Consider the following 26,199-nt stretch of genomic DNA (forward strand, 5'->3'; position numbering starts at 1 on the left):
ACTCTGACATCGGGGGGGAGAGTGCAGTGGAGAGATAAGTTTTTTTGGCCTTCCATCACAGCGATGTGATGGATGTTTATGTAAATTATGTTGTGTCTTGGGTCTATTTGTTTGTAATGTATGGCTGCAGAAACGGCATTTCGTTTGGGCCTCAAGGGGTCCAAATGACAAATAAATTGAATTGTAGTTGTATTGTAGTTGAACCTCACAGAGTAGCAATTCAGCACTTTTTTACGGCCCATAAAACTTTTAGCTTGATATCATATTTAGTAAATTCTCTGCATTATGTAGTTTTGGAAAAGCATTTATCTTTTCTCCTCAGAATAAACTAACAGTCTAACAGGGCAGTTATTCTGCACACAATATAATAAACATTATGGATCAGTGCGTAGTGCAGATTCAAGAAAAATATAAACCAGTGCTGATGACTTAAATTTTTTTTATCATAACTTCCTATCCTGATACTTTTTTCTTTTAAAATAAAGACCGCTTCATGATCAAGTTTTAAAATTCCTCGGACTGTATGAAGTCAAAGTAATATGTCTCCATTACATGCAGTTTTCATTATTACAGAAAACTACAATCTATTTTATTTTTCTGTATAAATAACAGTACAATGAGAAAACCATTCTCAGTGCAGTTTGCCCTGGGTTACAATTGCCCAACTTATGAACATTCTGTACATATATGCAAGCTTAATTTTAACACCTTCACAAGTCCCAAATGTTTGACGTATGTACACACATTCGTTCCTATGAACTTCAACTGAGAGAATAAGAACATTTGATGGGAATACAATTCAAGCCTCCCCTACCAACACCAATCATCTTGAGAACACCATATTGAAAGCAGTTTTATTCTTTACAAACATTGTATCAGTTTTGTATCATTTTCAATTTGTTTGATCCTGACTATGGGTGCTGTCGGTATGGAGTTTGTACGTTCTCCCAGTGACCAGCATGGGTTTTCTCCGGGAGCACCGGTTTCCCCCAACACTCCAAAGACTTTCCGGTTTGTAGGCTAATTGTCTTGGTAAAATTGTAAATTTCCCCTAGTGTGTGTATGATAGTGTTAAGGGCCTGTCCCACTTGGCAATTTTTTCGGCGACTGCCGGCATCATTGACTGACGTATCAGGTCGCCGAAAGATTTGAAACATTTTAAAATCCTGCAGCGACAACAAAAATGTTGTGACACTTGAGGAAACACCGCGCTTCAATACGTCGTCATGCCGCGTCTTTTTCGGTGACCTGGTATGTCAGTCAATTATGCCAACAGTCGCCGAAAAAATCGCCAAGTGGGACAGGCCCTTTAGTGTGTGAGGATTGCTGGTCGGGGCAGAATCCGTGGGCCGAAGTGCCTGTTTCCATGCTGTATCTCTAAACTAAATTAAACTATAATTGCACCTTTTGAAGTATTTAAGACATTTTTGCAAGCTGTTAAATTTACTGATGCAGCTGAAGGCAAGACTTCAAAGGGAATTTTGGAAGCATGCAACATCTACAATGCAGTGACAAATATTGCAGATGTTTGGGCTGAGGTAAAGCAAAAAGGTATGACCAGTGCAGGGCAGAATCATTTCCCTAACTTTGTTCATGATTTCCTACTTAATAGATATGATAAATCGGTGGCCCTTAGTAATCAACTTCAGCTTAAAATAATGAGGATAATATCACACTTGCTTGCATCGATGTTGAAGATGAAGAGCATTAAAGACTTTATGAAACTGCAAAAACAGCTATTAGAAGGGGAAAAATGTACTTTGAATGTTCATAATGATGAAATTATGAAGCCTTTAATTATGTGAGCAGCAGCTAAGTGACACAGCTTGCTGTTGCCAAAAAAGAAATCCACACACAACACACAAAGATTCAGCAATCTTGGGATTGCAGGCTTTCCTTTTTCCTTATTTGCCATCAAGTCTCAGTTAAATAAGGTTTCTGGCAATGAGTTGCTGCAATTTATCAAGATGCCTGAGCAGCCAACAAAAGAATTTTCGGAGACAACATGCATGAATTGGAAATTTACATAATTTTAAACAAATATTTTAAATATGTTACACGCATAAAAAAAATTATAGTATAAGATTAAATATCACAAACAAACGCCATGAAAAATAAATTCTATGGCATTATATTTTTAAATATTTAGGTATGGAAATTACAATCCATATACGTAAAATTAGTATATTTTAGGCCCAGTAAGTTTATTGATTGCTAATAATGATGTCAGCCATTTAACTTAGATCTCATAATATTACATTTTTTAGCATTTTATAGTGCCACTAACGTAATTAACTGACTTTATAAAATAAATGCAAAACTGGTTAAGTCGGTGGAATCTAAATCACCCACGCCCACATTAAACCGTACATGTGGAAATTTGAAATTGTTGTCAGTTTCACAGTGAAACAGTGGTAATTACAGGTGCCAATGATGTTACATCAACTTTAAAACCTGGGTCAAAGCAAAACAAACTCCATAAATTGAAAATGCTAATAACAAGTATGTATATCTTACAGGGAATTATAAAATGACAAATATTAATACATTGTGGCGGCACCTGGTGGCTAACCATGGCCCTGGGTATTTAAGGTCGTGTAACATCCGTGCACGTGGTTGGAGTAGGGAGCAGCACGGTAGTAGTAATAAAATACATTTCGTTCTCAGAACTTTGTGTTCGACTAATTCTTGGCTGGACTCCTGTGAGTCCCCACTACACTGGTGACCCCGACGACCAGGATTGTAATCCGGGAAAAATGGGACTCCCCGCTTCACATGGTGCCGAAGGCTTCTGGGGGCTGGCGGCCTCGTGGGGACTATCGCTGCCTTAATGAGGATGCGACTGCCGACAGGTATCCGATTCCCCACATTCAGGACTTTACAAACCATCTGGCCGGGACTAAGTTTTTCTCGAAGATCGACTTAGTCCACGGGTACCACCAAATCCCCGTGCGATCGGAGGATGTCCCTAAAACTGCGGTCATCACCCCGTTTGGGTTGTTTGAATTCCTGCGGATGCCTTTCGGCCTCAAGAACGGCGCGCAGGCTTTCCAGCGCCTCATGGACACAGTGGGTCGGGGATTGGATTTCATCTTTAATTACTTGGACTACATCCTGGTGGCTATTCGCATGTGGCAGGAGCACTGCGTCCACCTTCGTTTGTTGTGCCAGCACCTTAGCGAGCATGGCCTCATGGTCAACCCCAGCAAGTGTCAGTTCAGCTTCCGGGCCATTGACTTTCTAGGGCACCACGAGACCCGGCACGGAGAAGTGCCTCTGCCGGACAGAGTCGAGGCCATGCGCCAGTTCCCACAGCCTTCCACGGTGCGAGGACTTCAGGAGTTCATAGGCATGGTGACTTTCTATCATCGGTTCATTCCGGCGGCGGCTAAGATCATGCGGCCGCTGTTCCAACTGCTGTCTGGCAAGCGGTGGGAGGTCCATTGGGACGTGGTCACCGTGGCAGCGTTCAAAGGGGCAAATGATGCCCTGGCTTGGGCAGTCATGCTGGTGCACCCGCGAACAGACGTCCCCACAGCTCTTACCGTGAATGCCTCGGACTCTGCGGTCAGCGTGGTACTGGAGCAGTGCTTCGACGGTCAATGGTAGCCTCTAGCCTTCTTCAGCAGACAGCTGAACCCAGCGGGGTGTCGCTACAGTGCCTTTGACCGGGAGTTGCTCGCCTTGCATCTCGCTGTGCGACATTTCTGGTACTTCTTGGAGGGCCAGCACTTCGTGGCCTTCACAGATCATAAGCCCCTCACATTCGCATCTGCAAAGGTCTCGGATCCTTGGTCCGCTTGCAAGCAGCACCAGCAGACAGCCATATCCGAATACATCATCGCCGGTAAATGCAACCTGGTGGCGGATGCCTTGTCCCGCCCGGTGATCGCAGTCGTGCTCAGCCCGGCCGTCAGGATAGACTACACCGCCTTGGCGGCGGAGCAGCTGACGGACGAGGAAATACCAGCTTACCGCATCGCGATCACCGGAATGGTGCTGGAGGATATGCCGTTGGGTCCCTCGGATGCTTTTATATTATGCGACGTCTCCACGGGATAGCCACGGCCGGTTGTCCCGGCGGCCTGGAGCCGTCGTGTTTTCGAGGTGATCCACAGTCTGGCGCACCCGTCGATCTGGGCCACGTTTGCCATGGTGGCGGCAAGATGCATCTGGCATGGTGTGCGGAAGCAGGTCGGTCGCTGGTCACGGGCATGCATCCCGTGCCAGTCATCCAAGATACATCGGCAGATCCAGGCATGGATACAGGATTTCTCGGTGCCACACCGGCGGTTCGACCACGTACATACACATGGACATAGTGGGACCGCTGCCGCTTTCCCGGGGTGTGTCGCATCTACTGACGGTGGTAATCGTTTTACATGGTGGCTGGAGGCCATCCCACTCGTGGACACTTCCGCCCAGTCGTGCGTTCGAGCCCTTCTGGCAAATTGGATTGCCCGCTTCGGGTATGGTTCCGTCAGGTTAAGTCGCAGTTCCACGTTCGCGGCATAATGGTTGACGAGACCCGTTACCATTACGCTGTAAGCGCTCTCGACCAGGAAACGGCCGGTCGGGTCGTGCCATTCATGGATAATCCCCCAGCGGCGGGGAAGTACGCAGGCCTCAAGGAGCTGCTGCTCCGGATCTTCGGGCCGAGCCGCATGGAGTGAGCGGCGCAGGTTCTCAACATGGGCGGGCTCGGCGACCGGAAACCCTCGGTCCTCATGAACGAGATGCTCGCGCTCATGGGCGACCACCGGCCCTACCTCCTGTTCGAGTACACCTACTTACACCAGTTGCGGCGCAAAATCCACAGGCAGCTCTTCGGGGAGAGCATCAAAGATCCTCTGAGGCTAGTGGCGTGCGCCGACGAGCTGTGGCGGGCCGACCAGCAGGAAGTGGGTGTGCTGGAAACCCTGGACCGGATCAATTCAGCACCCTGGAAGGCACAGCATCCTAGGACCACGCCCACAAGAGGCTCCACGGAGCCGCAGACCAGGCAAGTGGCACAGGAGCCATGGAAAAAGATGTGGTGCTCTTACCACCTATGCTGGTGGGCAATGGCCCGCCAATGCTACCAGCCGTGTGCGTTCCTGGGAAACTCCGGAGCCGGCCGCCGGTAGTCACCGCGGTGGTCGGCGAAATTCATCCTTTGTATTCCTGGGACCAGCGCTCGGGGCGTAGGTTCCTGTTGGACACTGGAGTGGAGGTTAGCGTTTTGCCTCCTTCCGGAGCGGACATGCGGGCCGGTAAGAGCACCTTAAGCCGGCCCATTTGGACCTGAGCGAGCTGGTTCAAGTGACCCAGCCTCCTCGTCACGGGCGCCCGCCGTCGCGGGTTCCTGTATGTTCTTCCGGGCTGGTCAAGGACTCTGTTCGGGTGGACGTGTTTACACGCTCAGGCTGCCTCGTTCGGCGTCTTGTCCGTTTCGGTGCCTCTGGTTCTGGGGGGGTCATGTGGCATGGTAGTAGTAATAAAATACATTTCATTCTCACAACTTTGTGTTCGACTAATTCTTGGCTCCTGTGAGTCCCCGCTACAGCATAATATTTGGTAATTGGAACAAAATAAGATTTTTTGATTATAATTGTACTTCCTGGAAATCAATATCCATAATTGCATACTGCTGTCTTTTAAAGTCCACCTTTCACTTAACATAGTTAATCAATGTGAAGAACTGTACCTTTGAGTGGCAATTATTTTTGTTTAAAACTTTTTTCTATTATACTTTATTTGATCCATGCATTTACTTAGTATTGCTCTATCAAGCCATGAGTATTTCAACCATCTTTGTTATTAAATATCATTCTCAAACTCTTACAAGTAGGAAGCCACAATATAAAAACAATATTTTTTCAAATATATTTTCATCTCCTGTGCATTTGGGACAAAATTAATGGTTTTGTTGTAATTTTAATTATCCTGTTAAATCAATTAAATTGAATTATATCATGCCTAACACATGTTGTAATGTAGAATATAGAATTAATTGGGCATTCACAGATAGTTTCATTTTTGTTATTAAAAACTCACAAATCACAAATATTATTAACCATTAATTCTTGCTACGTATTAACACATGCTAATAATACAAGTAATTATTGATCACCATTTATCAATTCTGATGGACAGACACAGTTTTGGAAAAAGCACCATATCTGTTATGAACACAATAATAGTTTTACATATACTGGTCTATGTAATTTTTATGATTTATCTGCAGCTTTCTTGTACATATTTCTATAGATCCTTTCCAGGCTTTCTTCAAAAATTGCCCTGTGAGACTTTCTTTTATAAACAGCAGCCCGATTTGACCAATAATCGCCATCACCCAGATGTACAGACGTGTCATGCTGGAGTGCTGAACTGTTTGGACAAAAAGATTAATTATCTGATTTTGGTATATATTTAATGTTCACAATTTATCAATTTTTAAGTTAAAATTACATCCCAAAATGCCATAACTTGTTGTACAGTAGGTAAAATATTTTAAAAGAAAAATAACAGGCCATTTCCTCCTTATCCATTGCCTTTGTCCCTAAATAATTAATAGTAATAATTTAGTAATAATAGTAATAAAGAAAATAGGTTTGTAATTGGTATATTTAGATGATCAGGAAATAACCGATTTGTGTAGTCAGTGTTAATGGCTAGTTAAAGTCACTAAATATAACCCCTCCTATTTGTAAACCATCCAAAGAGTTTCAACGCTCAAGTGTTTAGAAATTGACTTTCAAATGATAGGAATAGTAAAAGCCTTCTGTACCTGAGATGATCTGTTGTATCATACATTGAATCCATAGACGAGACAGATCTTCTGCCTGAATGATAATCTATGTCATCAGTAGAATTCTTCAGCATGAAAACAGTGAAAAGAAATGATAATTAACAACAAACCAGGATCACTGTTTTAGAAATAAAGTAAACATTCTTAGACATTTAAATATATATGCTAAAGATATAACTAATTAGCTGACTTCATTTCCCCCAGGCTATTTCAAAACAGAGCTCTAACCAGCTTGCACGCTTTTATGTTCTAAAAGAATTTCCAGTAACTGTGAGGAAGCAACATCCAAAAATGACATTGCTCAATATCACACATGCATTGTTTAAAGCCATCTTTAAATATCACAATGATAAAATGTTGAGATTTCTTTTGAATCTATTCCAACTTTAAATAAAAAGGCCATTTGTATTCCTCATCTATCCCTTTCACAGCATATCCAAAGCAACAACAGTCTGTTCCATCATGTAACTTGCCAATGGATTTGAGTTTGAGTTTAGCTGAGTTTAGTTTATTATCATGTGTACCGATGAACAATGAAAAGCTTTTGTTGCGTGCTAACCAGTCAGCAGAAAGACAATACATGTTTACAATCATGTGGAAAGAGTTGGGAAGTGATCAAGCCTCCAGATGAGTGGATGGAGAACTAAACAAACCTTGGAGAGGAGGATTGGTAGGAGAATAATGATCAGTAGTTGGAATGAATGATGGTAACCATGGTACCAGGCAGATGAGGTAAAAATGGATGAGATCTCTTGATCTCACGGTGCGAGTCCACCCACGAGTGATCCCGTGTTTAAAACAAATCAAACTTGTGATAATCATGTGGAATTAACGTAGCGGGAACGTCGGAACTCGTAACTCTAACGGCAGGTACTTGGGAAATATGTTAACTTGTGAAAATCTTTCAACATGATGAAAGATTTCCACGAGTCAAATTTAATCTTGAAGTAAAATGTTTAAACTTTTAAACTCGTTGTAAGAATGTAGTAGCCCGTGAGTTTACCGTAGTGACTCGTGAGTCTACCATGGGCACTCTTTAACTCAGCGGGACAGGCAGCAACTCTGGAGAGAAGGATTGGGTGAAAGATTTTCACGAGTTAACAAGTTTCCCGAGTACCTGCCGTTAGCGTTACGATTTCCGACGTTCCCGCTAGGTTAATTCTACGTTATTACGACGAGTTTGATTTGTTTTAAACTCAGGATCACTCGTGGGTGGACTCGCACCGTGAGACCGGGCCATTACAATCGTTTAGTTTCTCCTCCCTTCAGATTCACTAACACCAAGATTTTTCATGACATTTGGTTTGGGTTTATGGTAGATTCTCAGTCTCCAAGTTTTCTTAAACCCCAAATCAAATGATTACATTACTTACAAATGTCAGCCTTTGCCTTGCACTGTTTGTCTTCAAAACATTCATTACTCGTTGATGGATGTCCTCCCCTTTTGTTGGTGTAGATGGCTCTGAATAAAATCTAATTTATAAAAAGAAACATGATACTTTAGGTAACGAGTGACCTTTACAAAATATACTTTTGGAGGGGCATGATTAGGATGGCCATCAGTCATTTATAAACATCAAAATGCTTAAGTGTAGAGTGGTAGTGTAAAGGTAAAAGGTCCAGTTTTAGAAAGGTAGAAAGTGATAGGACATAAGTTGCGAAAAAGGAATGAAATGAGCAAACATAAATTTAAATGTAAGATTCTGCAATACAAAAAGTAATTTTTACTAATGCAAAGAAAGACATGCAGAAAAAAATGTCAACTTATACATGCATTTTTAATAAATAAAACAAAAATATCTGTAACAACTGTGCAACAGAATATTAGTCACCAGCTGCCACATTGTCCGGTTGATGCAGCTGTTGTTACACTGTTGTAGCTCCTGGCGAACAATGCTTTCTTCAAACCGCTGATACTGACAGGATAAAGCTCGGTCATCGTGGGGCTCTCTCACATCTCACCAGCTGCCACTACTTCCTGTCCTGTCATCGCTTTGTCCGCTCCTCCCTCCGCCTCCACATCCATCTCCTCCAGAAATTGCTGACATCTTCCACCTTGGAATACGTCAGTGACTGCAGGGAAGGAGGAGGAGGAAGCAGCAGTGGGGGGGGGTCAGTGGAATGGATAAGGCCACAGACACGTCCTATCGGTAGTGGCGTACTGTAGAATGCGCTGTCGGCCGGGGCTACAATGTGAGCCGAAGCAACAGCTGCATGAACCAGACGGTGCAGCAGCTGGTGATGAAGGGCTCACTGGTGCACCTTGTGGAAGTTGTCTGCGACTCGACCAGGAGTTTCTCTCCACCGCCTGCCTCATTCTTGCTTACCTTCCTAGTTTTGCTTACCTTCCTAGTCTTTTATGATTAACAGGTAGTCAAGGGGGGTGGTTAGTGTGTGTGTGTGTGTGTGGGGGGGGGGGGGGTGGTGGTTAGTGTGTGTGTGCGGGCGGTGGTTAGTTTGTGTGTGACGCCGCAGGCCCACCCCCCACCTAAATCGCGCGTTGAGGGGACGGGACCCCCTTGGTCTAGTGTACACTAAAATTAGGGGTTGGACAGGCTAGATGCAGGAAGATTGCTCCCGATGTTGGGGAAGTCCAGGACAAGGGGTCACAGCTTAAGGATAAGGGGGAAACCTTTAAAACCGAGATGAGAAGAACTTTTTTCACACAGAGAGTGGTGAATCTCTGGAACTCCCTGCCACAGAGGGTAGTCGAGGCCAGTTCATTGGCTATATTTAAGAGGGAGTTAGATGTGGCCCTTGTGGCTAAGGGGATCAGAGGGTATGGAGAGAAGGCAGGTACGGGATACTGAGTTGGATGATCAGCCATGATCATATTGAATGGCGGTACAGGCTCGAAGGGCCGAATGGCCTACTCCTGCACCTAATTTCTATGTTTCTATGTTTCTATGTTTAGTTTAGTTTAGAGATACAGTGCAGAAACAGGCCCTTTGGCCCACCGAGTCAGCGCCGATATCCTGCACACACCAGGGACCATTATACCAAACCAATTAGCCCACAAACCTGTACATCTTTGGAGTGGAGGAGGAAACCGGAGATCCCGTAGAAAACTCATGCAGGTCACAGGGAGATTGTAAAAACTCTGTACAGACAAGCCCCCTTATTCATGATCGAACCAGGGTCTCCTAGAAACATAGAAACATAGAAAATAGGTGCAGAAGTAGGCCATTCGGCCCTTCGAGCCTGCACTCCTCCCTTGTTCACCCGTGGCCGGGGCCCTGACCTTCCGCAGTCGCCGTTACGGACGGCCCGATCTTCAAGCCCTCAGGTCGGGATGGTCGGGATGGTCGGAACGCCGACATCGGGACAGGCTGAGCACACCCTGCGGCCCGGAGCTCCAAAATCGGCCATCTCCTTACCGGAGACCACGGCTTCAAGATGTTGTAGACCGCAGGCCGACAGACGGTGCTCTACTCCATCGAACCCCGACGAGGGATCGCCCGCTCCACGATGGTAAGTAAAGTCCACTCCACGCCTGCCGCCAGAAGCTCCACAGACCGAGGCTCCAAGATGTCGTAGGCTACAGACCAGCGGTTGGAGCGCTTCTCCGGCGACCCCCGGCAAGGGGGTCTTCAATGTTAAAGTCCCCGCTGCGTCGCCGCTGAAGCTCTGGACCTGACTCCGGGAAAGGCTGCATCAAACCAGCTGTAAGGCCGCGAGGAGGGGGGCAAAGAAGCGAAGGAAGAAAGTCGCATCTCCGTCGAGGTAGGTGCCTGAAAACGGTTTCCCCCTATAGGTAATTGCTAAACCTTCTGCTGGCAACATTCTACAATCTAACATACTGCGGCTGAAGGATCCTGCAAGAGGCCTAAGAGTGATGACTGCAATCTGGTGAGTTCTTCTGACCTAATATGCCAGCATAAAATAACAAGAATTGCATTTATCCGGTGCCATGGCACTAATTTACACAGCCTCTTTGCTCTGCTTCTTGGTGCTATGGAATCTGATGAGTTTCAGGAAATTAGGGATGTGAAGTTGGTGGAATTTGAAGACTACAGGACAGAAGGATGTTGGAGACATTAAGAGGAACAATTCCATTCAAAAAATAAGTAAAATGAAGAGTAAAATGCCATAATTATAGACTGCAAAAGGAAATAATTTTCTATTGGACTGTTTAAACTGTTCAGTGCCACCCCTGAGAATACTCGGGTCAGAGTATAAAGTGAAAAAATGTTGTGGCAGGAAACAGGTTATAGTAGCATTGCAAACTGCAAACGCATGATTTTTAACAGCCCAGATCCCAACACATCTCAATCTAATAGTCTTTTACTTATTTTTAAAATGAAATGGCAATTTATAAATAAATCACTGTATTTGCTTAAAATATTGAAAGTTAATATTTATGTATTCTCATCAATGTCTTTTATGATTAACAGGTAGTCATGAGAATCTTTGCCAGACCAGGGAGGAGAAGACAAGTCCGCCTCTAGTCAAATTGTTACAACTGCAACACAGGCTGGCACCGTGGAAAATTGTCCAGGTATTTCCTTGACACAAAAAAGCAGCACAAACCCAATCCATCTTATTATTACCTCACCAGTCTACTCTTTATCCCTGCCAAAGTGATGGAGGGTGTCAAATACAAGCACCACTTTATCAATATTTTGCTCCTTGCTGCAATTTCTGTTTTATCATGACATAGAACAGTGCCACTTTGGAACTGCTGTATCAACCATGACGTCAAATTAAACTTAGGTCATCTGTCTGCACATGATTCATATCTCTCCATTTCCTGCATGTTCTAGTGCCTGACTAAATGCCTCTTAAACAAAACTATCGTGAGTGCTTTCACCACCTCCACAACTGATAGCATATTCCAGGCACTCAACACAGTAAAATACTTGCCTCACACATCTCATCTTATCCATATAACTATAAAACTCTGATCTTGGATGTGAGTGTGTGAGTGTGTGTGTGTGTGTGTGTGTGTGTGTGCGCGTGTTTATTTGTTTGTGTGTGATCACATCTACTCGAAGAAACGACGCGCTGACGGGCACATGGAGCGACACAGAGAGGGACACAGGCACAGAGAGGGGCACAGAGGCACAGAGAGGGACACAGAGGCACAGAGTGGGACACAGAGGCACAGAGTGGGACACAGAGGCACAGAGAGGGACACAAAGACACAGAGAAGGACACAGAGGCACAGAGAGAGAGGGGGATGAGGGGGGGGGGGCAAGAGGGAGCGTGAGGGGGGCAGAGAGGGCGTGGGGTGGGGTGCAGAGAGGGGGGGTAGTGTTTGAGGGGTGGGGGGGCGCTTGATCTAGTAACGATTAAAACTATGATCTTGTTTCTTTGTTTGTGTGTAATTACATCTTTTCCAAAAAACGACGCGCTAACGGTAAATTTTTAACATATTCCGGTAGAGCTTTTTCCAGTGGTCAAAAATCATCTGATCTCAAAATGTCATGCTTTATTTCTCGAGTTATTAATGAAAACTTGGAAAAAACCACTCTTTCGCTTATTCCCTGTGCTTACAGCTGTGATGTCACAATGGGATTGTTGTCAGGTATGGGTGAGTGGTGGAATATTTTGTTGGGGGAACGGGTTGTGTTGGTGAAATGGGTGAGTGGTGGAATATTGCCTTGGGGAACGGGTTGCGTTGGGGGGGACCAGGCCTCCCGTGGGGGCTATGGGTGAGTGATGGAATATTGCGTTAGGGAACGGGTTGCGCTGGGGGCCAGGCCTCCCATGTGATAGGGACCCAATGGGTCCCACTTGGTCTAGTAACTATTAAAAGTTTGATTTTGGATGTGTGTGTGTGTGTGTGTGTGTGTGTGTGTGTGTGTGTGTGTGTGTGTGTGTGTGTGTGTGTGTGTGTGTGTGTGATCATATTGCTCGAAAAAACGACGCTCAGACGGTACAATTTTTACATATTCTTGTAGAGTTTTATCCCCCCTCCGGGCTTTCTCGACCCCCTGGGCTCTCTCTACCCCCCCCCCCCCTCTCCTCTCCCTGGGCTTTGTCCCCCAGGCTCTCTCTCTCTAACCCCCCTCGGGCTATCTCTCTCCCCCCCGGGCTCCCTCTCCAATTCCCGGGCTCTCTTCCCCCCTCCAGGCTCTCTCCCCCCCCCCCCCCCCCATGTGGGCTCTCTTCCAGCCCCCCTTGGGCTCTCTTCCCCCCCCCCCCAGGCTCTCTTCCCCCCCATACTCTCTTCCCCCCAAGCTCTCTTTCCCCCCCAACCCCCCCACCAGCCTCTCTCCTCGCCCTCTCCCTGCCCCCCCCCCCCCAGTCTCCCTCTCCCCCTCTCCAGCGCGTTGAGGGGCGGGATCCAACGGGTCCCCCTTGGTCAAGTCTCCTTTAAACATTCAACCTATTATCTTAAAGCTATGCCCCCTATTATTTGGCACATCCACTCTAGGTAAAAGTTCTGACTGTTTATCCTATCTATACTTCTAATAATTATATAAGCTTCTATGGGGTCTCTCCTCAGCCTCAGGGGAAAATATCTAAGTTTGTCCAACCTCTCCATAGAGCTAATACTCTAAGCAGCATCCTGGTGAAAATAACAAACTGCAGATGCTGGTTAATGGTTTAGGATGCTGGTCTGCAGAAGGGTCCCAACCCGAAACATCACCTATCCATGTTCTCCAGTCTGAGTCTGAAGAAGGGTTTCGGCCCGAAACGTCGCCTATTTCCTTCGCTCCATAGATGCTGCTGCACCCGCTGAGTTCCTCCAGCAATTTTGTGTACCTTCTCCAGAGATTAGTTTAGTTTAGTGTATTATCACGTTTACTGAGGTACAGTGAAAAGCTTTAGTTGCGTGCTAACCAGTCAGCGGAAAGACAATTCATGATTACAATCGAGCCGTTCAGTGTACCTTTCTCAGATACATGTTAAAGGGAATAACATGAATAACGTTTTGTGCAAGATAAAGCCAGTAAAGTCCGATCAAAGATAGTCTGAGGGTCTCCGATGAGATAGATAGTAGTTCAGGACTGCTCTCTAGTTGTGATACGATGGTTCAGTGCCTGATAACAGCTGGGAAGAAACTTCCAGAATCTGGAGGTGTGCTTTTTCACATTTCTATACCTTTGCCTGAGGGGATAGTGGAGAAGAGGGAGTGGCCAGAGTGTGACGTCCTTGTTTACGTTGGTGATCTTGCTGAGGCAGCGTGAGGTATAAATGGAGTCAATGGAAATGAGGTTGGGTTGGGCTGCATCCACAATTCTCTGCAATTTCTTGCGGTATTGGATAGAGCTGTTCCCAAGCCAGGGTGTGATGTGTCCCGATAAAGCTGCAAGACCTGCTAAATTACTACAGCACTTTGTGTCCTTTTAGAATCCTGGTAAACCTCTTCTCACCCTCTCCAATATCTCCACATCCTTCCTCTAATGGGCCAACCTGAACTACATATTTCAAAAGAGCTTTAAACACTTATAAAGCTGCAACATAACTTCCTGAATATCATACTCGATACCCAGACAGATGAAGGCATGCATGCCATATGGTTTATTTATCACCCTATCTACTTTTGTTGCCACTTTTAAGGAGCAATGGACTTGTACTCCAAGATCCGCTGTATATAAATGCTACTAAGGGCCCCACCATTTTCTGTGTACATTCCCTTTAGATTTGACCTCTTAAAGCGTAACACCTCACACTTGTCTGGATTAAGACTCCATTTGCCAAGTTTCTGCCCATATCTACAACGGATCTTTATTCTGTTGTATCCTTTGACAACCTGGACAGGCACATAGATAGGAGTGGTTTAGAAGGATATGGGTCAAACGTGGCAGGTGGGACTGGTGTTGATGGGGCACCTTCGTCATCATTGGCAATTAGGGCTGATGGCCTGTTTCCGTGCTGTATAACTCTAATACGTGTTTTCTGTGCAAATGATGCAGCTCTTGAAATCCATATCTACAAAGTATTTCAGGATTACAACATTGCTTGGACGTGTGCAGTTCCAACACCATTCAGGAAATCTGATATCATCCAGAATACACACCTCTTGACTGTCATTCCATCTTTAAACATCCAAACCAGTGCACCGTTGCATGGAATAGAGGGATATGCAAAATGCGCAGACAGATGAGATTAGTTTATCTTGGCAACATGTTCGACACAGACATTATGGGCCAAAGGGCCTGTTGCTTTGCTGTATTTTTCTGTGTTTTATGTTCTGTAGCTAGACTGGCTATTATCTAGAAAATTATAAGGCTTCTTCACAGCACTTCCCAGGCCCATGACCTCATCCCACAAAAATGGATAAGGGCAAAATTTCTCAAGTACTTCACCACTTGCGGGTATCCTCCAAGTTAGACACCATCCTGACTTGGAAAAATATCACCATACCTTAGGTGATGAACCTATATAGCATTATACCCTAACTAGCAACATTTACGAAATGCATTGATTCCAAAGGTTCAAGAAGGAAGCTTGCCAAAGACTGACACATAAATTATCTTTTACAAGAGGCATAGCCAATGAAACTATCAACTGTGGCATAGATTATGTTATAAATTTTGTTATACACCAAGTTCCTGTAGATGTACAAATGAGATATGTTAAAGAATATTCTCCATGACATTTCTAGCTAATTGTGCATTGCAATAAATCCCCCATTACATTTCAGGAACAAAACAGACAAATACTAACCGTATACAAAGTAAAATTACCCAAGACATTTTAACAGTTCACATAATATCTATGATAGTGTAATGGTTTAGATAATCAAATTCAGATTTATGTTGTTCTTTAGCCAGGCATGATATTAAATATTTTGCCTTCCCTATCCTCAGTTTTGTTTAAGGGCTATTTACTTTGATACTAATGAAGTGATTCTTTTCCCCCGCACTTACTTGAATGCACTCGGTTGGTTGTAAACATCTCACATTTAATGTCCCAAAGGATGCATTGTCAAGGTAATGTAATGGAATCTGAACTATTACTGAGAAAAAGCCCCAGCTGGAAATTAGGCATTAATGATTAAACGTCGGAAACACTTCCCGTACCTAAGAGTTAATTAGACTAAGAAGCACAGAACCAATATTTTACTGAAGGCAAATGTTAATCATTCCTATTGAAAGTAAAAGCATCTGTAAACTCAGTCAAGTCCATTGTCTGAATCTGAATCGTGCAAATGTTTGTATCAAGGACTCCCCACATCCTATTTTCTCTCCAATACATATAGCCAACCTTCTACAAACAAGAAGGGAAGTAGCAGATGCACTGATCATCATTTTCCAAAGATGCTGGAAGACTGAGATCCTGCTAAAATGGAACAGTTATTTAACATGGTGGAAAGAGATAGACTGAGTAACTCATGCCAGTCAGACTAAAATTGCTGGTGAGTGACTTATGGGAAGATTAATAAAGCACTCTATAACACATAAATGCTTTGCGATTTTACTTAATCGTGCCCACTGGTGCTTTTACTTTTAATTACTTTTACTCCTAATTAATTTTTGTGTAGCATGCCCCAACATATTCAAAACTCCTGAAGAAGGGTTTCGGCCCGAAACGTTGCCTATTTCCTTCGCTCCATAGATGCTGCTGCACCCGCTGAGTTTTTCCAGCATTTTTGTGTATATTCAAAACTCCTGCAGGACTTTTCCTGTTTTCAGTTCAGTTTAGCAGCAGAAATACGGCAAATGGAAATTCATCCAGAGAAGTGCGAGAAAAAGTAATTTAAACAAGTTAAATAAATACACAATAAATTGTAAGATACTGGAAATTATAGAGGAACAGTGGATTCATAAACAACATCTCCAAAAATTCCTGGAAGCCAGTAGGTAAGCAGTGGCTAAAGAGAAACGTTGAATTGTTACACTCATTAGAATCTTTCTTTCTTAAGAACAAAAATCTATTAGAAGCCCAGACTATTTTAACTGCATCTCTTCGACCTTGCTTTCTACAGGCACACATTGCATTCTTCCTGGTTTATTTTTCCAAGTCAAAATGTCTTCAATTTTACTTGATCATGGCTTCTTCCCCACCACTGGACCAGAGGAGTCTCTACCAAGTCTATACTATTTCCCATGTTTCTGCTCTCACACCGTCTCTGCCCATTCAGAGCAAGAAGGGTGTTCCTTTTGTCCTCAACTTCCACACTACTAGCCCCCACATTCAAGTATAGGAGGTATTAGCTACAGGCAGAGGTTGGACAGACTTGGATGTTTTGCCTGGAATGTTGACGTTTGTGGATAGACCTGATAGAAGTATACACAATTATGTGAGGCATAGATAGGGAAGATAGTCAGAACCTTTTTCCCAGGATGGAAATATCAAATACTAGAAGACATAGCTTTAAGGTGAGAGGAGCAAAGTTTAAAGGAGATATGCCACCAACTGTTTTATATGCGGGTAGAGTGTCTATAACGCGCTGCTGGGAGTGGTGTTATCTGCCTGTGCTTATATATCCCTCTATTCCCTGCACATCTATGTGCCTATCCAAAAGTTTCTTAAATACCACTATCACATATGCCTCAGAGTTGGCCTTGGCATCATGTTCGGCAGAGACATTGTGCACATCTTTTCTTTTCTTCCCTTTCAACATTCTGAAGAGACGGTTCCCCTTTAACTCCAGGTCATTCAACTACCTCTATCAGCCTTCATTTTATTACTCTAGGCATCTTTTCATGCAACCACAGGAGATTCAAGCCCTTCATTTTAACTCTTCTGTCCTCACGATGCAGTGATCTAAATATTGCTTCCAATTCCATGTGCTGCAATCAATAGCAATGTGATTTCTGGAGAAACTAAACACATATTGAGTGACTGGAGACACAATAGGCTGCAAATGCTTGACAGATTGCATGACAGCTTTGTTGAGACAGCTCTGTTTAGTCCTCAAAAGTGGTCCTTGGCTTCCCATTGCCTGTCATTTTAATTATCCATCCTATTCCTGCCACTTACGCTGCTTGGAATGTTACAATTACCAGGATACAAAACCGAATAATTAAGTTAAAATTTAGTTTCAGTTCAGATTTTCTGAACTCCTGACCTGCCTGGGTGTATTCAGGGCATTGTTGTTGAGTGCATGGGAGAAAATGGAGTTACATGGGTTAAATTTTAGGTGTAAGGGATTTATTGTGCAATGGTATCAAGTTTTGGCACCAACCCTTCCTGTCATGAAAGAGAGGCAAAGTTTAAAGGAGATGTGCGGGACAATTTTTTACTCGGAGGATGGTGGGTGCCTGGAACACACTGCCAGGGGTGGTGCTGGAGGCAAATACAATAGTGCCATTTAAGAGGCGTTTGGATACAGTCATGGAGTCACAGATCGTTGAAACAGGTCCCTCGGCTCAGCTTGTCCATGCCGACCAAGATGACCCATCTACACTAGTCCCACTGCCTATGTTTGGCCCATATCCCTCCAACCCTTTCTTATCCATGTACCTGTCCACCTATACCTGTATAGACACATGGTTTTGCAGGGAGAGATCTGGATCATGTGCAAGCAGATAAGAGTTTGTCTTGACATCGTGTTCAGCTTTGACATTGTGAGCCAATGGGACTATTCATATGCTATACTGTTCTTTGTTAACTCATGGAAAATTTGGTGTCAGCTATTTGGAGGTTTTAAGATTGGGAACATATTAATGAAAGCATTATTTTATTGACAAGTTTAGGGCAAGTCCAAAACTAAAGAATAGGTGAAACTGATGATTTAAAAAAAATGCAAAAAAGTAATCATAAAATATTAGTTTAAACGTATTTTAAAAACAAAAATAACTTCAAAGCCTTTCCTGATATAAGTTTGCAGATGACAGCAACATTGGAAGTCACGGATAAGGAACAAGGCTGTCAAAGTAAACTGTACAGTGTTTCATAAATCAGCTACAGAAATGGCTGATGGAGTTTAATCTGAGCAAGTGTTTGGTGGTGCACTTTGAGAGGCCCAGTATTAGTGGAAAGTATACAGTTAATGACCAGACCCTAAACAGCACTGATGTGCAGAAGATCTTGGCGTCCAAGTCCATAGCTCCTTGAAGGTAGCGACACAAGTAGAGAGCGTGATGAGAATACAGAGTATTAGCTATAAGAAGAGGTTGGACAAACATTGATTGTTTTCTCTGGAGCGTCGAGGCTGAGAGGAGACCTTATAGACAGGGCTCAAAATTAACGGTTGCTCGGGTGCCATTAGCCACCTAAAGCCCCACCGGGCAACCTAAAAGCCGTGTCATTTTGCCCGGCTTGGCAAGCGAAGGAAAGCTTGGTTGATGTGGACAGCAGACGGCCTGATGCAAACTGTGCCGACGTTTCTCAGAGAGCTCCTGCCTTATCCTTGTTCCCTACCGTGCCCTGTGGAGTTGCTGCTTGTTTGTGAACCAGCGGCTCAGGCAGCGGATTGGCACTCGATACCGCTGCAAATTGTTCTGTTGCTGTTGTTCCCTTAAAGGGCCTGTCCCACTTTGTGATTTTTTTTGGTGAGATTATTTTACAGCCCATCTGTGGTACCTAACCCCAACCATAGCCCTAACCGGGCATCACTCGCAGGACAGCATACCTCAGCGTGTGACAAGACGCACGACATTATGAGACACCCAAATGTCGCCCCTAGATTTTGAACATTCCAAAATCCTGGTGGGACAGGGAGACACCGCGCGTCACGACCTGTCGCCGAAAATGTCGCCCAAGTAGGACAGGCCCTTAAATCCCCCACCCCATGGGAGGGGGAGAGAAACTGTAAAGCCACCTGCCCGCGTTTGGTCCATATCCTTCCAAACCTGTCCTATCCATGTACCTGTCTCTTTCCCTGTCTTTCTATCTCTCTGTCTCTGTCTCCATCTCTGTCTATCTCGGTCTCCGCACTTTCTGTCTCTCTCTGTATCTGTCTCTCGCTTACCAGTCCTCCCCCACTTTTTCATCAGAAACACACCCCGAAATGTGGGCATTGAAGCTCCCCCTAATGCTCCAGTGCAGTGCCAAGTAACAACCAAGTTGCTGAAAGGGTTGTTGTGATACAGCATGGTGTTCCTGAAGTCCCACACCAGAAGAGCTACCCAACATCTTTACTCTCCTTGACCTCGTCCTTACCATACCGGCAAGTTCAGCTGATGCTGAGCGAGGCTTCAGCCGGCTGAAGCAGCTGAAGACCACCATCAGAAGTTCCCTCCAGGATGATCAGGTGACTCATCAAGCTGCATACCAGTAACATCAAGGACTTTGATCCCCGGCCAGCCATCAGCTTGTGGCATGCAGGAGGGATGAGGGCATGGAGGCCTGACACGGGAGAAGACCCAGCTGCAGCATCTGCCTCGGGACCTCACCCTGACAGTGACAAGTCTGATGAGGAGGATGCTCTGCTCGAGAGCGACTCAGATGACAATTAAAGTGGCTTTTAGATGCATTTGAACAGCTCTGTCTTTACTTTGCTTTTCAGGAGATGGTTTAAATATCAAGCAGAAAAGTTGCACAAGTTCTCACCAATATAATGTTTCTGTTCATTTAAAGTTGATACCTACCCCCCAAAAAATAAATAAATAACCACTTCAGCCATTTTTATTGCCCTTCTGGGCAATCTCACTTGCCAAGTTCCATGATTGATTCCATCTACTTCCATCACTCATCTTCTTAGTGGGCACAGAGTAAAAGAGGTACTATGTACATTCAAAAGTATGGTATAGGTCTGGTCAGGTAATAATAATAATAATAATAATAATAATAATAATAATACAGTAACAAGTATGTTACAAGAAAAAGAAAATCAAAGTACACTTCCATTCTCTTTTAAATTACAAAATCCTCAAGCAGAAGGGATATATTATATCTATTTTTCCCCTCTTGATGTTGTTACTGTGTCTACCTTCAAAGGTGTCAAACAGATCGATTCAATTCTTTATCAACTTACTGGGCACAACAGAGATTGATGATTGAAGAGGAAAAGATCCATGCTATGGGTCATGATAATTGTCAGTCCTTCACAGAAAATATGCTTGCATCAATCTGTAGTGTGCATGGTTAAGCATATATGTTACCATGGTCCAGGATTTATTGACACAGGTTGATCATACGCTGAATAATCCAACCACATTTTTAGGAATTGCATTCATTGCAACATGTAAAAAGAGTTGAGATACTGTATATACTGTATTATAATTTCGCTGCATGTCATTGTGGTATATATCATGTCTTGATTGGTGAATATGTTTAGTTTGTGACTTTATTTGAAGAAGAAATGATATGTGAATGCATCATTGAGCATAATTCCGACAAGTAACTACGCACTTCTTCCGAGCACATTATCGCACGCGTCATGGAAGCAGTCTTAAATGATCACCTAAACTGTCATTTGGCAACCTAAAAAGCTGCCTACGTTGCCCGGATGGCAACAGCGAAAAAAGTGAGAGCCCTGATAGAGCTATGTAAGATTGTGGGAGGCAGAGATAAAATAGACTGTCTGAAAATGTCAAACACTAGAGGGCATACTGTAGCTTTAAGGTGAGAGGGACAAAATTTAAAGGTGTTGTGCACAATTTAAGAGATGCTGTCAATATGGCCTGGAGGCAGATGCAATAGTGGCATTTCAGAGGCCTTTTAGATAGGCACATGGATATGCAGTGATCATAATTATAGACAATAGACAATAGGTGCAGGAGTAGGCCATTCGGCCCTTCGGGCCAGCACCACCGAGTCAGCATCACTGAGATCATGGCTGGTCATCCACAATCAATACCCCGTTCCTGCCTTCTCCCCATATCCCTTCACTCCGCTATCTTTAAGAGCTCTCTCACTATCTAACTCTCTCTTGAAAGCATCCAGAGAATAAGCGAGTTCGGTATTCCGACTGCGCATGCCCAGGTCAAAGGTCACTATGCATAAACAGCCCTGGAAAGCAGTGGAGCAGTGAAGCAGCGGACCTTCATTTCTTCTGTTTTTTCCAGCTGATTCTTTTAGGTACGAAAATATTGCTTTCAAACTATGAAATAGTTGTATTTATTGTTCTTTTGTTCAGAGCTAAGATAATTTTGTTGTTTTTATTGCTTTATTATGCTTTGGTGAGTGAGCAAGATCGTGCTTGTCCGTGGTCGGTGTCGGACCCGGGACTGTTGAGCCGTCCCCGTCCCCTGCAGGGTGCCTCGTCCTTGTAAGGGGGCGGCCGGAGGTGTTGGGCCGGGCCGGGCTTGCAGCCGGCGCGGGGAGGAGGCCAAGTTGCTGCAGTGCTTTGTTTGTATCCCCGTTGATGGCTGGTGCTCGGCTTTCGCCAGCGCAAGGCGGGTTGGCTGGCAGTCACCCGCCCGTCGGGGAGCGGGGTTGTGCTGGAGTTGGTGCTTCCTCTCCGCGCTGGCTGTGGGCCTGGGGCCGCTGGTATCGTTGGTCACAGCCAGAACGGAGAAGAAGTGCCAACCCCAGCTCAACTCCCTCTTGGCCAACCGACAGCCCCGGACCGATGACACCAACCATCAACGGGGATACACACAAAGCGCTGCAGCAACTCGGCCTACTCCCCGCGCCAGCTGCAAGCCCGGCCTGGCCCAACACCTCCGGCCGTCCCCGGAAAGGGACGAGACACCCTGGAGGGGACGGGGCTGGCCCAACAGCAACTCAACAGACCCGGGCCCGACACCGACCACGAACAAGCACGATCTCGCTCACTCACCAGAGCATAATAAAGCAATAAAAACTACAAAATAATGAGCATCTGCAGTTCCTTCTTAGACAAAATAATCTTAGCTTTTAACAAAGGAACAATAAATACAACTATTTCATAGTTTGAAAGCAATATTTTCTTACCTAGAAGAATCAAAGCTGGAAAAAACAGAAAAAATGAAGGTCCACTGCTTCACTGCTCTCCAGGGCTGTTTATGCATAGTAACCTTTGACCTGGGCATGCGCAGTCAGAAGCAGTCAGAATACCAAACTCACTTATTGGCTTCCACTGCCTTCTGAGGCAGAGAATTTCACAGATTCACAATTCTCTGGGTGAAAATGTTTTTCCTCATCCCCGTTCTAAATGGCCTACCCCTTATTGTTATTAGTTTTTAATTAGTTACGGAAAAGAATGGGATTGGTTCAAAAGTTGAAGTCCTATTTTGCGGCTAGACCAATTTCGATGGTGTTGGGCAGACACTTTCAGAATTTCATTGGGGGACTCTCTTTACAGGTAAGGGGACATCTGGTAAGTGGCAGGCCTTTAAACATGAGACAGCAAGAGATCAGGGACAGCATATTTCTATTAGAGTGAACTTCAAGGCTGGTAGGAATTGGGGACTGTTGATGACAAGAGCTATTGTGATTCATAGATAGGAAAGGTTTGGAGGGATATGGATCAGGCGCTGCAAAGATCATCAGCATGGATGAGTTGGGCCAAAAGGCGGCCTTGATTAGTTGGGCCGAAGGTTCTGTTTCCACCTTGTATAGCTTTATGACTAATAAAAGTTTAGCGGACTAATTTCAAAGGTTAGTATATTAATAGATCAAATTATTTCAGAAACTACTCAAGAATTTTACATTAAATAGTTATTTTACTCATGGAGGTCATACCATTTGCTGGAAGAGACAGTTCAGCATTGTTGCAGACTTTCAGTGCAGATTATAAGATGGCAAATGAAGTAAATCCACAAAATACATAAGATAGAAATATATAGAGAACGAGACTAAGTGGGACTCGTTGGGTCCCATGTTCACACAGGAGGGCTGGTCCCCCGACGCAATATTCCACCTCTCCACCAATTCCAATATTGGTGGCCAATGGGGGGGCTTTCTGGAGTGCTGGTATGGGTTCTTGGGGTGGCAGCTCAGTCCCTCAAGCCTGATCTGCTGGCAGCTCACTCACGGCTGGTGGGCTGGCAGTTGACTCATGACTATTCCTTGAAATTCCATTTCAAGCAGGGTGCAAGGCCACCAAATTCAAATCCATGTTCCTACCATTTCAAGCAGGGTGCAAGGCCACCGAATTCAAGTGCAGTTTCCAACCACTTCAAGCAGGGTGCAAGGCCACCGAATTCAAGTGCAGTTTCATACCACTTCAAGCTGGATCCAAGGCCACCAAATTCAAGTGCAGTTTCCTACCACTTTCAGCAGGGTGCAAGGCCACCAAATTCAGTGCAGTTTCATACCACTTCAAGCAGGATGCAAGGCCGCCAAATTCAAGTGCAGTTTCATTCCACTTCAAGCAGGGTCCAAGGCCACCAAATTAAAATGCAGTTTCATATCATTTCATGCAGGGTGAAACCACCATAAAACCACACAAAACACCAAACTCACAGTTCAGTCACATTCAGTGTGTTCAGTTGATTCACAGCTCAGACAGTCATGACCTCTCCCTCACCCATCATGCAGAGCCACACCCACACTTCTGGATTTTATAACCCCTCCCCCCGGAAAAGGTGCGGCTTTCAGGGCGTGATTGACAGGAGAGAGATTCTCAACATTTTTTAAACACTAATAACACTTTTATTTTTCATTGATGGAAAGAATTCTCTGCACCTGCTCAGCGGAGGGGGGACTGAGCAAGATGGCCAAAAATCACAGCCGTAAGTGGTAGTGTTTTATCTAAAATCAATATACAGTGCAAACAGGAAGTAAGTGCATTTGCAGTACTGCCTTTTAACTTCAAGCCAAAGCACCCAAGCCGCCATTTGCAGTAAGTAGTGCCTTTCAACTTCATGCCACCATTTGCAGTAAGTAGTGTCTTTCAACTTCAAGCCAATGCACCCACGCCAACATTTGCAGAAAGTAGTGCCTTTCAAATTCAAGCCAAAGCACCCAAGCCACCATTTGCAGTAAGTAATGCCTTTCAACTTCAAGCCAACGCACTCAAGCCACCATGTGCAGTAGGTAGAGCCTTTCAACTTCAAGTCAAAGCACCCAAGCCACCATTTGCAGTAAGTAATGCCTTTCAACTTCAAGCCAACGCACCCAAGCCACCATTTGCAGTAAGTAGTGCCTTTGAACTTCAAGCCAAAGCACCCAAGCCACCATTTGCAGTAGGTAGTGCCTTTCAACTTCAAGCAAAGCACCCAAGCCACCATTTGCAGTAAGTAGTGACTTTCAACTTCAAGCCAAAGCACCCAAGCCACCATTTGCAGTAAGTAGTGCCTTTCAACTTCAAGCCAAAGCATTCAAGCCACCATTTGCAGTAAGTAGTGACTTTCAACTTAAAGCAAATGCATCAAAACAACCATTTGCAGGCAGTGCCTTTTTACTTCAAACAAACCATATTTTCATTTTCAAAGCAAATTAAGGGCACTCACAGTTGTGTAGACATTTGTTCAGTGTTATTCAGAGCTCAGAGACGTGACCCTTGGCTTAATCCATCTTGCAGAGACTGAGTGAGTCACACCACTTCCTGGTTTTATAGTCCCTCCCCCTCCATGCAGCAGAGGGAATGGTGATTTTTTTAAAACTTCAAGCCAAAGCTCCCAAGCCACCATTTGCAGTAAGTAGTGCCTTTCAACATTAAACCAAAGCTTCCAAGCCACCATTTGCAGTAAATAGTGCAATTCAACTTCAAGCCAAAGCACCCGCCACCATTTGCAGTAAGTAGTGCCTTTCAACTTCATGCCACCATTTGCAGTAAGTAGTGCCTTTCAACTTCAAGCCAAAGCACCCAAGCCATCATTTGCAGTTAGTGCCTTTCAACTTCAAGCAAAGCACCCAAGCCACCATTTGCAGTAAGTAGTGCCTTTCAACCTCAAGCCAAAGCACCCAATCCACCATTTGCAGTAGGTAGTGCCTTTCAACTTCAAGCAAAGCACCCAAGCCATCATTTGCAGTAGGTAGTGACTTTCAACTTCAAGCCAAAGCACCCAAGCCACCATTTGCAGTAAGTGTGCCTTTCAACTTCAAGCCACAGCACCCAAGCCACCATTTGCCGTAAGTATTGCCTTTCAACTTCATGCCACCATTTGCAGTAAGTAGTGCCTTTCAACTTCAAGCCAAAGCACCCAAGCCACCATTTGCAGTAAGAAGTGCCTTTCAACTTCAAGCCAAATCACCCGCCACCATTTGCAGTAGGTAGAGCCTTTCAACTTCAAGCCAAAGCACCCAAGACACCATGTGCAGTATGTAGTGCCTTTCAACTTCAAGCCAAATCACCCACCACCATTTGCAGTAAGCAGTGCCTTTCAACTTCATGCCAAAGCTCCCAAGCCACCATTTGCAGTAAGTAGTGCCTTTCAACTTGAAGCCAAAACACCCAAGCCACCATTTGTAGTAAATAGTGCTTTTCAACTTCAAGCCAAAGCTCCCAAGCCACCATTTGCAGTAAGTAGTGCCTTTCAACTTTAAACCAAAGCTCCCAAGCCACCACTTGCAGTAAGTAGTGCCTTTCAACTTCAAGTCAAAGCACCCAAGCCACCATTTGCAGTAAGTAGTGCCTTTCAACTTCAAGCCAAAGCACCCAAACCACCATTTGCAGGCAGTGCCTTTTTACTTCAAACAAACCATATTTTCATTTTCAAACCACATTAAGGGTACTCACAGTTGTGTAGACATTTGTT

The 26,199-nt window shown here is 44.6% G+C and overlaps 1 protein-coding gene across 3 annotated transcripts in view; it reads right to left on the reverse strand.

Annotated features, from left to right (window-relative positions):
* Window positions 1-1,774: 1,774 nt before the first annotated feature.
* Window positions 1,775-26,199, reverse strand: part of spata6 (spermatogenesis associated 6) — an 83,454-nt gene continuing 59,029 nt past the window's right edge. For 2 of the 3 annotated variants that reach the window (XM_033028562.1, XM_033028563.1), the window contains 3 exons: window positions 8,164-8,263; window positions 6,770-6,855; window positions 4,790-6,369 (listed from right to left, as the gene is read on the reverse strand). In XM_033028562.1, coding sequence (XP_032884453.1) covers window positions 6,210-6,369; window positions 6,770-6,855; window positions 8,164-8,263 — 346 coding nt within the window. In that variant the 3' untranslated portion in view covers window positions 4,790-6,209. Of the gene's footprint in view, window positions 6,370-6,769; window positions 6,856-8,163; window positions 8,264-26,199 lie in introns of all 3 variants that reach the window. The other variant, XM_033028561.1, reaches the window with a different exon arrangement.

This window comes from Amblyraja radiata, chromosome 10, assembly GCF_010909765.2.
Source record: "Amblyraja radiata isolate CabotCenter1 chromosome 10, sAmbRad1.1.pri, whole genome shotgun sequence".
Classification (NCBI taxonomy): Eukaryota; Metazoa; Chordata; class Chondrichthyes; order Rajiformes; family Rajidae; genus Amblyraja; species Amblyraja radiata.